A 14,392-nucleotide genomic window follows, 5' to 3' on the forward strand; every position below is an offset into this window, starting at 1 on the left:
CTTCTGTGCTTAGAATATTATATGCCATTTATCAATCCAAGCCTGAATGTCGTCAAGATCTTGCTGCATTTGGATAGGGTTTGTTTCATTACCTGAGGAGTTGCAAGGTCACTGAACATTATGCAGTCATCGTCATGCATTGTGATGAAAGGAAGTTCATTGATAAAGTAGCCCGAAGGTGGTTAGGCCTAGAAGTGTACCATTAGGAACTCCAGTGTGATGTCTTGTGGCTGATCTGGTTGATATTCATTAACCAAATTACTTTATGCTGGAGTTCCTGACTCACATTCAGTCAAATGCTGCTTTTATGTTAATAGCAGGTAGACTTACCTTTTGATCTCAGCACTTTTGTTCATGTTTTTGGACCAAGGCTGTAATGAGGTTAGGAGTTGAATCAGCCTGGCAGAGCCCAAACTCAGCATCAATGAGCAGGTTATTGAGCACTGTCAATAACATCTTCCTTCAATTTTCTGATTGATAGTAGAGGGATAGGGCAAGTTGTGCTTTTGTGGGCAGGAGGTAACTGAGCAATTTTCTACATTACCATGGAGATCCCAGTGTTGTAGCTGCATTGGAGCAGCTTGGCTAAGAGAATGTGCTTCAGAATTTGCCAATCATCTGTACTATTGCCAGAATGTTGTCAGGGTCTCTGGCCTTTGTAGTGGTCAATGTTTTTAGCTGTTTCTTAAGATCTAGTGAATGTGGAAATAAGTCACCATTCCTTCACCGATGTGGTGTCAACATCCTGCAACTCAATTCCTAATAGTATTGTGAGTGACCCTGTGCCCCAAGGACTGCAACAGTTCAAAAAATCAGCTCACCAAGACAGTTAGGGATGGGCAATAAATGTTGATCCCCACAGTTAATGAATGAATTAAAAAAAAATGCTTTTCTTTATACATTGGTCAACCCTACATTTTAAAACTGCAGAGGCAGAGTTCCTTCCTCCAAAGGAAGACTTTACCTCTTCAAAAGGCTCCACTGGCTCTAAGAGAAATGCACTGAGAACAGATCTGCTCTCACTTGGTCTAATCACAGTCTGAGTTTACACTGCAGTGACTCCAAAATCCAATTTCATCAGAGACAGTTGGTCATTTAAATTCTTTGATTCTATGATTTAAATAGCTCAGTGTGTGTAGGGACTGCACAGGCATGAACTGCAGAGCAACCCAATTCTGCCCATATAAAATTCAGAAATACTAGGTCTTGGAGTGGGACTTGAGGTTGTCAACTTCTTGAATTTTTGCTATCAGTTGTGACAAAATCTGGGCCTATTACGTCTATGGTTTGAATGCTTGCACATTTGCCAGCTCAAGCAATATAAATTGCTGATTGAATTGATAGAATATAACGCATGGATCTTCCAACTGAAGTTTACAGCAATGTTGAGATGTTCACCATTGTTGCATTAATGGGATCCTGATGATACTAACATGCAAACTTCAAACTTCCAGTGGGCAAAATTATGCTGCCCGGAATCCTGTGCGAGTACCTCTAAAATTGATCTCGTCATTGGAGACTTGGGCTCGACATCCTGAACTTGCCCAGAAATTTAATCTGGGATACCTACACCTATCAATCACAGGTATAGGATGTGAATTGGGAGTGTTTAATAGCAGAAGTTATATTAGAAAGGATTTAAAATTTACCCATAAGTCAAAATTGTGAGCAGTGTCTGATCCCTCCTTACTCGCATGTCTAAACTCATCACAGTCCACCTTACAAATTCCCCACCTCACCCATCATCCACCTATCCACCACCCCACTGAAGTTCAAGAGTATAAATATATCAACATATTTAGAAAACAGAACAAAGTCCAATACCTGTCAACAATTTGATAAAGTTGTAATACCAATTATTTTGCCACCAATTCATTTTAAGTATATTTTACTTTAAAGACTTCTTTCACAATTGCTTACATTAATTAAAGATTATGCAGCTTCACAGACAAGTTTTTCAAAGTTTTTTAAAGATTAAAAGATGTTTAACAAAGATGATAAGAAAATAATATTTCTAATCATAATTAGTGAAATTGATATATAATTCTTGAAAAAATAGTTTTTCCTGAATATATTGCACACCAAATGTTTAGTGAACTTGCACTGCCTTTGTAATGCAAGTCCCACAAAAGATTACTTGCATGCTTTGCTCTATGTTTAAGTTGTGGGCTACAACTTAAACTCAAATCCCAAAATCTACTTGAAAGTTTTCCCAATAGACAACACAAGACAGTCTGGTGCAGTGACTCAGGAAACTTAAAATATAAAAAATACGTATTAAAGCAGGGCAGAGACTTTACAGATGAACTACAACTCTTGCTTTCTGGTCCAGCTGAGGGCAAGGGTTGACATTCAGTCTTTGATCTCTGTCTAATATTTGGCAGGTCTCCTGCTTCCATTCAGACTTTACTTTCAAACTTGATCTCTGCCTTGGTCACAGAAAGTTGTTCAATGCCTCAACCAGTGACATAATCAATTACATGATTGCATTCTGGTCTAGATTAAGTGAGGTTTATTGCTAATTGGTTTAAGGGATGCCTGAACAATCTCTAATTAGCTCTTAAACATTAAGCAAAATGGACATTGACTAATGTCACCCCCCCATTATCACCTGACTGATTCTTTAAGTTGTTAATTATCCATAGATCTATTTCTTCACTGTGGTCTGTTTACCCACTCTTTTTGACCTTTTGATGATTTGAAATTTTTTTACTCTTTTGCTTGAGGACAAGAGTGTTTGTGCAGTCAAGACCCAAGGATTGACATTCTTGGGCAAAGGTCTCCATTCTAGCCCGATGATGAAGGTTTTGTCATATTAAATATTTATAACTGACCAATCATTCTTTCTTATTAAATGACTTTTTTGTCTCTTGTGGTTTTAAGTGCCTGTTACAAAATACAGAAGAATTGGTAGAACAAGCTTGCTTAAAACTCAAAGTTATGTATACGAACGTAGAAGATCACAAAGTACTAATCTAAGCAAATTGTTATACAGCAGTTTAAAAAAAAGAGTGAATGGTGAAATATTCTTCAACACATGGTCTTGAGTGATGGAAGTCTAAAGGATTATAAAATTACAAACTTAACAAAATTGACCCAAGTCAAATTATATTTAGTCAAAAGGTTAAGTTTACTTGTGTCTAATTACTTCGCTTCTAAAATATTTGTTTAATAGACAAAGAGGACTGCTGTGATAATTTCTTGATAAGAGCTAATGAGCTTGAAGAATACTAACTCCGCTTTATTCAGCCTTGGAAGTCTGGATGTTCTCACCATCATGAAATGGAAATTGAAGAATTTAATCCAAATTCTTTTTAGTTGCGAGTATGTTTTGTATCCCTTCACTCCAAACTGGTTTGTCAGCGCTATTTAACTTTGCAACCATACTTAAAGGGAAAAACTTGATTTAGTAGTACACTTTGTTAACAATATTTATCAATTGCCTGCTTTGCCACAGAGTACCTGTTTTATCCTAACTGTTTTACACAAGTTGTTACTGTTCTTTCTTTTCTTAATTTAAGCTGTAGATGCTCAGGAGGACTCTGAAAGAGCTGAGCAAAGGCTGTACCTTATTGCTGACCATCTTGGATTCAGCTGGACAGGTAAAACTCATAAAGCAGTACCTTTGTGCATTAATTTCAGAACAATGCCTCTATTGAAGATTGAACAGGCAGTTGAAATGAGGTCTTTTCCCTTTCTTCTTCTTTTAGTTTCCATATTTCACACACCCTTATGTGCTGACAATAGGATTTGGTCCGTTTGTTCCTTCTGTAAATGCTCACAGGGAGATGCAAAAGAATGAATTAGGCTAATTGATTGAACCCTTGTCGATATGGAATTACCTGGGTTCCTCTCTCTACTGTTACATATTGACACAGCTGAGACTGAAAGTTCACTGTTTTGGGAATGGTGTTTATAAATCTATGCAAAATCACTCAGCACCCTGTTCAGTGGAGGAACAAGACTCTTCATAACCAAAATCCTAAAACATAACATTATCATATATGAATTTTCTTCTGTGGTTGTAAATTATTGTACATATGGTAGCTGTGTAGTACGCAATAGCTATTACTTTCAAAACTGGTGCTGCATGTTCCTGGTGGTTTGCAAGGTATTAAATACAAGATTGGTGTGGCGAAGGTGAAATGGATCTACATTTTAAATGACAAGTATATGGTTTGTACCCAGCATTTGAATCCTGAGATTAAAGTTGCCATTCTTCATCATTCCAATCATTTTTTTCTGTACCTCATTCCACATAATACTGTTACAAAGAATTCTGTTTAATATTCCTTTTTCTCTGTGCAGTGACAGTGGTTTGATTTTGTAATGTGTTTGTTTAAATAAGAAGCACTGATGTGATCTTAGGGAAGTGAGAGAATCCCTTGGGAAAACATATTGAGCCTATCACAGTGTGATATAGAATATATGGGAGTGATTTTTACACAGTCCTATCAATGGGTGTGAAGACAGTGAGGCCATAAAAGCCAAGGTGCTAAAAGTGCCATCTCAAACTGTCCACAGTTTACCCATCCCAACCTTGCTCCCATCAGAATTGTACCAGCAGTGATGGTGGTGTTCCAATTCAGGCCCCACTTCATTGTCCCATCACCACTGGAATGTAACTGGAGGCTGCCAATAGTGTTGAGAAAGAGGATTCACCCTTATGTCTTTAGGCCAACTGGAGTGCCCTTGCAAGGCATTACCTTCCCCAACGCTCCCCTCTCCCTTGAGGCCTGTCAAACCCTGCCCCCTCAACCATGTTATCAGAGCCTGACTATTATTGTTTTCAGTACAGATTCCAGCACCTGCAGTAATTGGCTCCTACCTGGCATGAGCAGAAAATGAGGACTGCAGATGCTGGAGTACCAGAGTTGAAAAATGTGGTGCTGGAAAAACTCAGCAGGCCAGGCAGCATCCGAGGAGCAGGAGAATTGACGTTTCGGGCATAAGCCCTTCTTCAGGAATCCTACCTGGCATGACCCTAGTTATCATGATGTAACATAGCTTGCCTCCCTCAAAGTCTGAGGGCTGCACTGGCAGTGGCCGCTACTCCAAGTGATGCTGCTGGTACTGGAGAGCTGCAAGTCTCTGTTTGCCCATCTGTTCCCTGAGGCAGGTCTTCTTGCCCAGGTTAGTTTGGGTAAATACAGGAATGATGTTCACAATGACAGGGGAGTGCAGAACCAAAGGTCACAGCCTAAGGATGAGGAAAAGGCCTTTTAGCACATGGATGAGGAAGAATTTCTTCACCTGGAGAGGTGAACCTTGGAGTTCTCTGCTGCAAAAAACTATTGAAGCCAAAACATGGAATATTTTCAAGATAGATGTAGATACAGTTTTTAGGACTAAAAGGAACAAGGGATATGAGGAGAAATGGGGATTAAAGTACTGAGCTGGATGATCGATCATGGCCATGTTGAATGGTAGAGTTGGCCCAAAGGGCTGAATAGCCTACTTCTGCTCCTATATTCCATGTTGCTACATTTTGATGTCCTTGAAGGACAGAAGTGTCACGTCAAATCTATTAATGGCCAGTTGGTTATTAAGTGGCTATGCAACAGCTGTTCTGCTTGGTGGCCTCAATCCCACCCAGATTTTTACCCAGAGGCAGCACCCCATAAAATATAGGTAAAAACCTCTATTCCTGATGAAGGACTTTTGCCCAAAACGTCGATTTTCTTACTCCTTGGAGGCTGCTGGACCTGCTGTGCTTTTCCAGAGCCACTCTAATCTAGAGCCCCATAAAATATAGCCTGTAGTTGCAATGAAATGGGCATTGACATTTCGTTGATCAGTGATGTCTCTTCATCTAGTAATGGGCCATGCTGTTGCCCTCAATAACTCCCATTCAAGATGAGATCGTCTATATCAATGAATGAATCACAAGAATGAGCCGGTAATACTTGTTTCTCGACTGTAATTGGCAGATTTAATGAGGACTTTTGTTTTTGGATGCTGCTTATTATTCTAACTTCAGCAAGGCATTTGATAAGGTTCCCCATGGTAGTCTCATTCAGAAGGTCAGGAGGAATGGGATACATGGGAACTTAGCTGTCTGGATACAGAATTGGCTGGCCAACAGAAGACAGTGAGTGGTAGTAGAAGGAAAATATTCTGCCTGGAAGTCAGTGGTGAGTGGTGTTCCACAGGGCTCTGTCCTTGGGCCTCTACTGTTTGTAATTTTTATTAATGACTTGGATGAGGGGATTGAAGCATGGGTCAGCAAGTTTGCAGACGACACAAAGGTTGGAGGTGTCATTGACAGTATAGAGGGCTGTTGTAGGCTGAAGTGGGACATTGACAAGATGCAGAGATGGGCTGAGAGGTGGCAGATGGAGTTCAACTTGGATAAATGCGAGGTGATGCATTTTGAAAGCTGAGTACAGGATTAAGGATAGGATTCTTGGCAGTGTGGAGGAACAGAGGGATCTTGGTGTGCAGGTACATAGATCCCTTAAAATGGCCACCCAAGTGGACAGGGTTGTTAAGAAAGCATATGGTGTTTTGGCTTTCATTAACAGGGGGATTGAGTTTAAGAGTCATGAGATCTTGTTGCAGCTCTATAAAACTTTGGTTAGACTGCACTTGGAATATGCGTCCAGTTCTGGTCGCTGCACTTGGAATACTGCATCAGTTCTGGTCGCCCGATTACAGGAAAGATGTGGATGCTTTGGAGAGGGTTCAGAGGAGGTTTACCAGGATGCTGCCTGGACTGGAGGGTTTATCTTATGAAGAGAGGTTGACTGAGCTCGGACGTTTTTCATTGGAGAAAAGGAGGAGGAGAAGGGACCTAATTGAGGTATACAAGATAATGAGAGGCATAGGTAGAGTCGATAGCCCGAGACTATTTCCCAGGGCAGAAATGGCTAACACGAGGGGTCATAGTTTTAAGCTGGTTAGAGGAAAGTATAGAGGGGATGTCAGAGGCGGGTTCTTTACACACACAGTTGAGAGCATGGAATGTGTTGCCAGCAGCAGTTGTGGAAACAAGGTCATTGGGGACATTTAAGAGACTGCTGGACATTCTTATGGTCACAGAAATTTGAGGGGGCATATATGAGGATCAATGGTCGGCACAATATCGTGGGTTGAAGGGCCTGTTCTGTGCTGTACTGTTCTATGTTCTAACTGTTATGGGCTGCTCCATCTCAATCCACAAAATGTCAGCTGTTTGTACAAAAGTTACTTTTTACTGACTGCTTTTCTTTTTTTAAAAAGATATGTAGATCTTGAATGTCCCAAATGCTCGTTATAAATTACTGGGTATTCAACATAACTCCTGAAGAAATGGTCTAAGCAGTAATTAACACATTTCTTGGGAATCCTGCCAGTTGCTGACTGAACTTCTGGCAGGAAATGAAGAGAACCCCTACAAAATTTCCAGGCCATTAACTTTTACTAAAATTCTAATAAACTGGCTCTAAATGCAACACATGCTATAAAACCAACTCAATTTATTGCAGCCTGAATAATATTTCTGTTCAGAACATCAGTGATTTAACAATTTTCTTGTATCAGCTTTGCTTCCATTTCATTTTTTTGTCCAGTTTCCTTCATTAATATATTGCATGATTTTTTTGTCCCTTGAAGCAGGAGCGTTAATTTTCTTAATTTTACACTGATAATCACCGGATTAATTCTTCATTGCTGTCTTTTGTGGGCATTCATTTTGGAAATGAGGGGTTACATTTGTCATTCATTAATTGGCAATGAGTAGAAAATCTATTTTGAGATGTTGGAGAATGTACCGAGTCAGTATCCTTGGAAGAACCAAAATATCCCCATAATGAAGTTGCAAAAATATCATTTTTGTGAAAGCATGGGAAGAAAACTTCATCAGAATTGGAACAATCTCTGATTGTATTTTTCTTTATTGATTGTAACATGTGATTCATTCGATGTTAATGTTACCAGTGGATTGACTCAGTGTTCCTGAAGAACAATAACTAATACTCCACTTCCAAGGAATATATATGCAATAAATAGAGGATTTATCTGGCAATCAACTGGAAATAATATCTTGATAAACTTTATAACCTTGAACTATTGAGAACAATTTGAAGTTAGAGGGGAAGCAGAGAGGTTGGTAGAACCCATAGCATTTAATGCCTGCATTTACAATTTCTTATGTTGTTAATTAAAAAGAATCCCTTGCACTCTGTGGGCACATTGTTCATAAATACTTTTGCTTTTATTTTAGAGTTGGCCAGGGACCTGGATTTCAGTGAGGAACAGATCCACCAAATCAGAATTGAAAATCCAAATTCATTGGTGGACCAGAGCCATGCACTTTTGAAGTATTGGATAGAAAGAGATGGCAAGAATGCTTCAGGTAGTATTTTCCTTGTTTAAATTGCTTACAAGTGTCAGTAAGTGTCAGTATTAGTAAAAGATAAAGGTCAATCATAGTGTCAGGAATATAGTATTCCACGAACAGTATTAGTTTCTAGTGGTAAATGTTAACTGTTTCCATTAACTATATTTGTCAGTAAAAACATTGTGGTGTATGGCACCTGAAAGTAGCATTTCAAAATTATGTTATGTATGTGTCAAGACTTAACACAGAATTGATCACTTGTTGTCAGTAGTTCTCAGTCCAGCCTGACCTTCTCATTGTTTCCTAGTTCCATCACAAAATTGCTATTTTAGTCCTTCATTACTCCTCATCCATTGTGCATTCCTGTCATTCACCCAGGATTGGATTTCCTCGAACAAACTTTCAGCCACTCTGGCTGCTTCTCCTGGCATCCTCCTATGGATCCAATGTGGAAACCAACATGTGGCATAGGAATAGTAAACTACTTTTTTGACACCAATCTTCCCAAATTATCTACACATTTGGAGCTAACTTCAGCAAGCAGTTTCTTATCGCATGAACCTCACCAATCACTGCCCTGAGTAATCGTTGCTCCACTTTCATCTAGATTGCCATCCCAGTTCTAAGCAAAGGTTGAGGGTGACCTGAACTATAATGGCATCTAAGTTTTGATTAAAGTTGACTTATTCTTCCCTGCAAATAATCTCAGAGCTTGCTATATTGTCCCTAGAAACATAGACACAGAAATTGCTTGTGTGGTGCCTTGGCCTCCTTTAGAAAATAACACTATGACCTTCCCAGTGTGACTCTGGCACCATGTCTTTCCGTCATCTAACCATGATTTTGTTTTCATTGAATGTGGGTGTCACTAGCATGACATGTATTTATTGCCCATTGCTCATTATCCCTGAGAAATTGTTGATGAGCTACATCCCTGAAGTGCTGCAGTCCATCTGGTATTGGCATACAGTACTGTAGGAAGAGAGTACCAAGACCTGCATCTGGTAATAGTGAAGGAATGACAATATATTTCTAAGTTAGGACAGCTTGGTAATTGTGTCGGATTGGTTAAGGTGATGGATTAAAAACTCATTCGGGTCTCACCTTGTTGGTTCAAATCCAGCTGACTACATTTGTCTGCATTCCTGTCTTTAACTATAAGGTGTAGAAGCAGAAGAAGGCAATTCAGCCCATCGAGTCAGCTCCACCATTTAGTGAGGTCATGGTTGACCTAATAATCCTCAACTCCTCTCTTCTGCCATTTCTCCATATCTCTTGATTCCATTTACAGCTTAAAAATCTGCCTATCTCAGACTTCAATATACTTAATGACCCATCCTCAACAACCCTCTGTAGTAAAGAATCCCACAGGTGTACCACCTTCTGAGGAAAGAAATTCTTCCTTACCTATCTTAAACTGGTAACCTCTTATTTTGAGATTATACCTTCTAGTCCTAGACTCTCCCACAAAGGAAAACATCTACCCTGTCTCATCCCCTAAGTGTCTTGTATGTTTCAATAACCTCTTACTCTGAAATTCTAATGAATGCAGGCCCAACCTACTCAATCTTGGCTCATAAGATAGTCCAACCATACTCTGTAACATCCTAGTGTACCTTCTCTCAACTGCCTCCTATGCCAGTATATCTTTCCTGGCATTGGTGCCAAGGAGCCAAAAGGTGCCAAAACTGTTGCATTTTAGGGTGGGATCTGACTAGAGTAGGAGTTCAGATGTCATGACGAGGACATTGGTTAAGTCTCTTCTGGAATAGTGTGCAGTTCTGGTTGCCCTGTTATAGGAAGGATATTAGGTAAAAACAATGACTGCAGATGCTGGAAACCAGATTCTGGATTAGTGGTGCTGGAAGAGCACAGCAGTTCAGGCAGCATTCGAGGAGCAGTAAAATCGGAAGTTTCGAGCAAAAGCCCTTCATCAGGAATAAAGGCAGTGAGCCTGAAACTTGGAGAGATAAGCGAGAGGAGGGTGGGGGTGGGGAGAAAGTAGCATAGAGTACAATAGGTGAGTGGGGGAGGGGATGAACGTGATAGGTCGGGGGGAGGTTGGAGTGGATAGGTGGAAAAGAAGATAGGCAGGTAGGACAAGAAATGGGGACAGTGCTGAGCTGGAAGTTTGGAACTAGGGTGAGGTGGGGGAAGGAGAAATGAGGAAACTGTTGAAGTCCACATTGACGCCCTGGGGTTGAAGTGTTCCGAGGCGGAAGATGAGGCATTCTTCCTCCAGGCATCTGGTGGTGAGGGAGCAGCAGTGAAGGAGGCCCAGGACCTCCATGTCCTTGGCAGAGTGGGAGGGGGAGTTGAAATATTGGGCCGCAGGGCAGTGTGGTTGATTGGTGCGGGTGTCCCGGAGATGTTCCCTAAAGCGCTCTGCTAGGAGGCATCCAGTCTCCCAATGTAGAGGAGACTGCATCGGGAGCAACGGATACAATAAATGATATTAGTGGATGTGCAGGTAAAACTTTGGATGTGGAAGGCTCCTTTAGGGCCTTGGATGGAGGTGAGGGAGGAGGTGTGGACTCAGGTTTTGCAGTTCCTGCGGTGGCAGGGGAAGGTGCCAGGATTGGAGGGCATGGACCTGACCAGGTAGTCACGGAGGGAACGGTCTTTGAGGAAGGCAGAAAGGGCTGGGGAGGGAAATATATCCCTGGTGGTGGGGTCTTTTTGGAGGTGGCGGAAATGTCGGCAGATGTTTTGGTCTATGCGAAGGTTGGTAGGCTGGACGGTGAGCACCAGGGGCGTTCTGTCCTTGTTACACATAGAACAGTCAATCTTCCATAATTACACCAGCACCACTCCCCACCTCTTCCTCTGCTACATTGATGATTGCATTGGTGCCACCTCGTGCTCCCGCGAGGAGGTTGAACAATTCATCAACTTCACCAGCACATTCCACCCTGACCTTAAATTTATCTGGACCATCTCTGACACCTCCCTCTCCTTCCTGGCCCTCTCCATCTCCATTAATGACGACCGACTTGACACTGACATTTTTTACAAACCCACGACTCCCACAGCTACCTGGATTGTACCTCTTCCCACCCTACCTCTTGCAAAAATGCCATCCCGTATTCCCAATTTCACCGCCTCCGCCGTATCTGCTCCCAGGAGGACCAGTTCCACCACAGAACACACCCAGATGGCCTCCTTCTTTAGAGATGCAATTTCCCTTCCCACATGGTTAAAGATGCCCTCCAACACATCTCGTCCACATCCCGCACCTCCACCCTCAGACCCCAGCCCTCCAATCGTAACAAGGACAGAACGCCCCTGGTGCTCACCTTCCACCCTACCAACCTTCGCATAAACCAAATCATCTGCTGACATTTCCGCCACCTCCAAAAAGACCCCACCACCAGGGAAATATTTCCCTCCCCACCCCTTTCCGCCTTCTGCAAAGACTGTTCCCTCCGTGACTACCTGGTCAGGTCCACGCCCCCCTAAACCCACCCTCCAATCCTGGCACCTTCCCCTGCCACTGCAGGAACTGCAAAACCTGCGCCCTCACCTCCTCCCTCACCTCCATCCAAGGCCCTAAAGGCGACTTCCACATCCATCAAAGTTTTACCTGCACATCCACTAATATAATTTATTGTATCAGTTGCTCCCGATGCGGTCTCCTCTACATTGGGGAGACTGGACGCCTCCTAGCAGAGCGCTTTAGGGAACATCTCCGGGACACCCACATCAATCAACCACACCACTCTGTGGCCCAACATTTCAACTCCCCCTCCCACTCTGCCGAGAACATGGAGGCCCTGGGCCTCCTTCACCACCAGACGCTTGGAGGAAGAATGCCTCATCTTCCGCCTCGGAACACTTCAACCCCAGGGCATCAATGTGAACTTCAACAGTTTCCTCATTTCCCCTTCCACCACCTCACCCTAGTTCCAAACTTCCAGCTCAGCACTGTCCCCATGACTTGTCCTACCTGCCTATCTTCTTTTCCACCTATCCACTCCCCCCTCCCCCCAGCCGATCACCTTCATCCCCTCCTCCACTCACCTATTGTACTCTATGCTACTTTCTCCCCACCCCCACCCTCCTCTCGCTTATCTCTCCACCCGTCAGGCTCACTGCCTTTATTCCTGATGAAAGGCTTTTGCCCGAAACGTCGATTTTACTGCTCCTTGGATGCTGCCTGTACTGCTGTGCTCTTCCAGCACTACTAATCTAGGAAGGATATTATTAAATTGGAGAAGGTTCAGAAAAGATTCACCAGAGTGTTTTCAGTAATGGAGGGTTTGAGTTATAGAAATAGGCTGGATAGTCTGGGATATTTTCATGGGAGTGTAGGAGGTTGTGGGGTTTATAAAATCTGAAGGGCATAGATAAGGTGAATAGCTGGGGGACTTCAAAACTAGGGGATTATTTTTAAGGTGAGAAGAGAGAGATTTAAAAAGGACATGGGGGGCAACTTTTTTTTTAACACAGAGAGTGGTTCGTGTGTGGAATGAACTGCCACAAGAAGTAATGGATGCAGGTACAGTTACCACATTTAAAAGACTTTTGGATAAATACATGAATAGGAAGTACTAACCTTATGTGATTCATTCACTAGGACATCCAGATCTCTCTGCATTTCAGAGATCTGCAGCCCCTAACCACTGAGGCAACATGATTTTTTTTATTCTTCATGCCAATATGAACAGTTTCCCATTTTCCCATTTGTACTCCGTTTGCCAGGTCTTGTCCACTTACTTAAGCAGCATACAAAGGAACATAGCTCGGTTATGTCCTCTACATAACTCCCCTCCTTAACTATGTTGTGTCATCAGCAAATTTAACTATCCTACCTTTAGTCCATTCATCCAAATCATTTGTATAAATTGTGAAGAATTGAGGCCCCAGCAGAAGCCCTGTGGAACACCACTGTTGGCATCCTGCCAGACTGGAAAAAACCCCAGTTATTTCTACTCTTTGCTTCCTGTTAGCCAGCCAATCTTCTACCCATGGCAACATGTACCGCTTACACTCGAGTTTTTAGTTTCTGCAGTAATTTTCTGGAAATCTCAGTGCAATACGTCCACTGGTTCTCCTTTACATACAGCACAAATTACTTCCTCAAAGAACTCCAAAAATGTTGGCTCTGTTTGACTACTTTGAAATAATCGAAGTGCCCTGTTGAAGCATAAATTACAGCTGCTAACACTTTCTCCATGACAAAGGAGTACATAGTGACTGTAGGCTTACTAGACTTGCAGTTTGGTGTCCTCTGTCGTTTTATAATCTTATTCAGCTTGGCCATAATAGTTGTAGCTTTTAGGCTGGATCAAGAGTGTTGTGCTGGAAAACCACAGCAGCTCAGGCTGCATCAGGATTCCTGATGAAGGGCTTATGCCTGAAACATCGATTCTCCTGCTCCTCGGATGCTGCCTGACCAGCTGTGCTTTTCCCGCACCATACTCTTGACTCTGAGTTCCAACATCTGCAGTCCTCACTTTCTCCTTTTAGGCTGTATGTTGATTTCAACATCACATAACAGATTACTAATGATAATGGAGCTTGGATATGTGGAGCTATCAACAACCTGCAGCATCACATTATCACTGTTGGTAGATAGTGGTATGGCAACATCCTCATCTGTGGCATTTGGCTTTCTGATGCAGCTCCTCAAACTGAGCTCTTTAATGGTATGAGACAGTCTGTCTATTCGCCACTAAAAGTGTTCCTTGGTTTGGAATGCTAGTGTGGCATCATCAGCATGCAGTAAATCTCAGACAATGATTTGATGCACCTTTTGTTTTGAGTCACAGATGAGAAAAGCTGAACAACCTTCTGTCAGTTTGGATAGATAAACAGATGCCCTCTGTAGGTGATCTGAATGTACATCAAGGAGAAAAATACATCCACAAGCGTGGTTGCCAGAACACAACTCCGTTTGACCCCCAATGCAAATATATTACTATCTCTTTGTAGCTGACCTTTTACCCTATTTATTGCCCTAAAAATAAAAATCTCATTGAGCAGCTTCTCCTTTCATTATTTGTTTTAAGCATCGGATCTGCTGAAAATAGTTGCCTCTGTCAATGTCAGCATGATCTCTTGTAGTGTTGG

The 14,392-nt window shown here is 42.1% G+C and overlaps 1 protein-coding gene across 12 annotated transcripts in view; it reads left to right on the plus strand.

Moving 5' to 3' along the window:
* Positions 1-14,392, plus strand: part of LOC140485944 (ankyrin-2-like) — an 850,179-nt gene that overhangs the window by 799,019 nt on the left and 36,768 nt on the right. For all 12 annotated transcript variants that reach the window (XM_072584685.1, XM_072584421.1, XM_072584596.1 and 9 more), the window contains 2 exons: positions 3,522-3,602; positions 8,204-8,335. In XM_072584685.1, coding sequence (XP_072440786.1) covers positions 3,522-3,602; positions 8,204-8,335 — 213 coding nt within the window. The remainder of the gene's footprint in view (positions 1-3,521; positions 3,603-8,203; positions 8,336-14,392) is intronic.

Source organism: Chiloscyllium punctatum, chromosome 1, assembly GCF_047496795.1.
Source record: "Chiloscyllium punctatum isolate Juve2018m chromosome 1, sChiPun1.3, whole genome shotgun sequence".
NCBI lineage: Eukaryota > Metazoa > Chordata > Chondrichthyes > Orectolobiformes > Hemiscylliidae > Chiloscyllium > Chiloscyllium punctatum.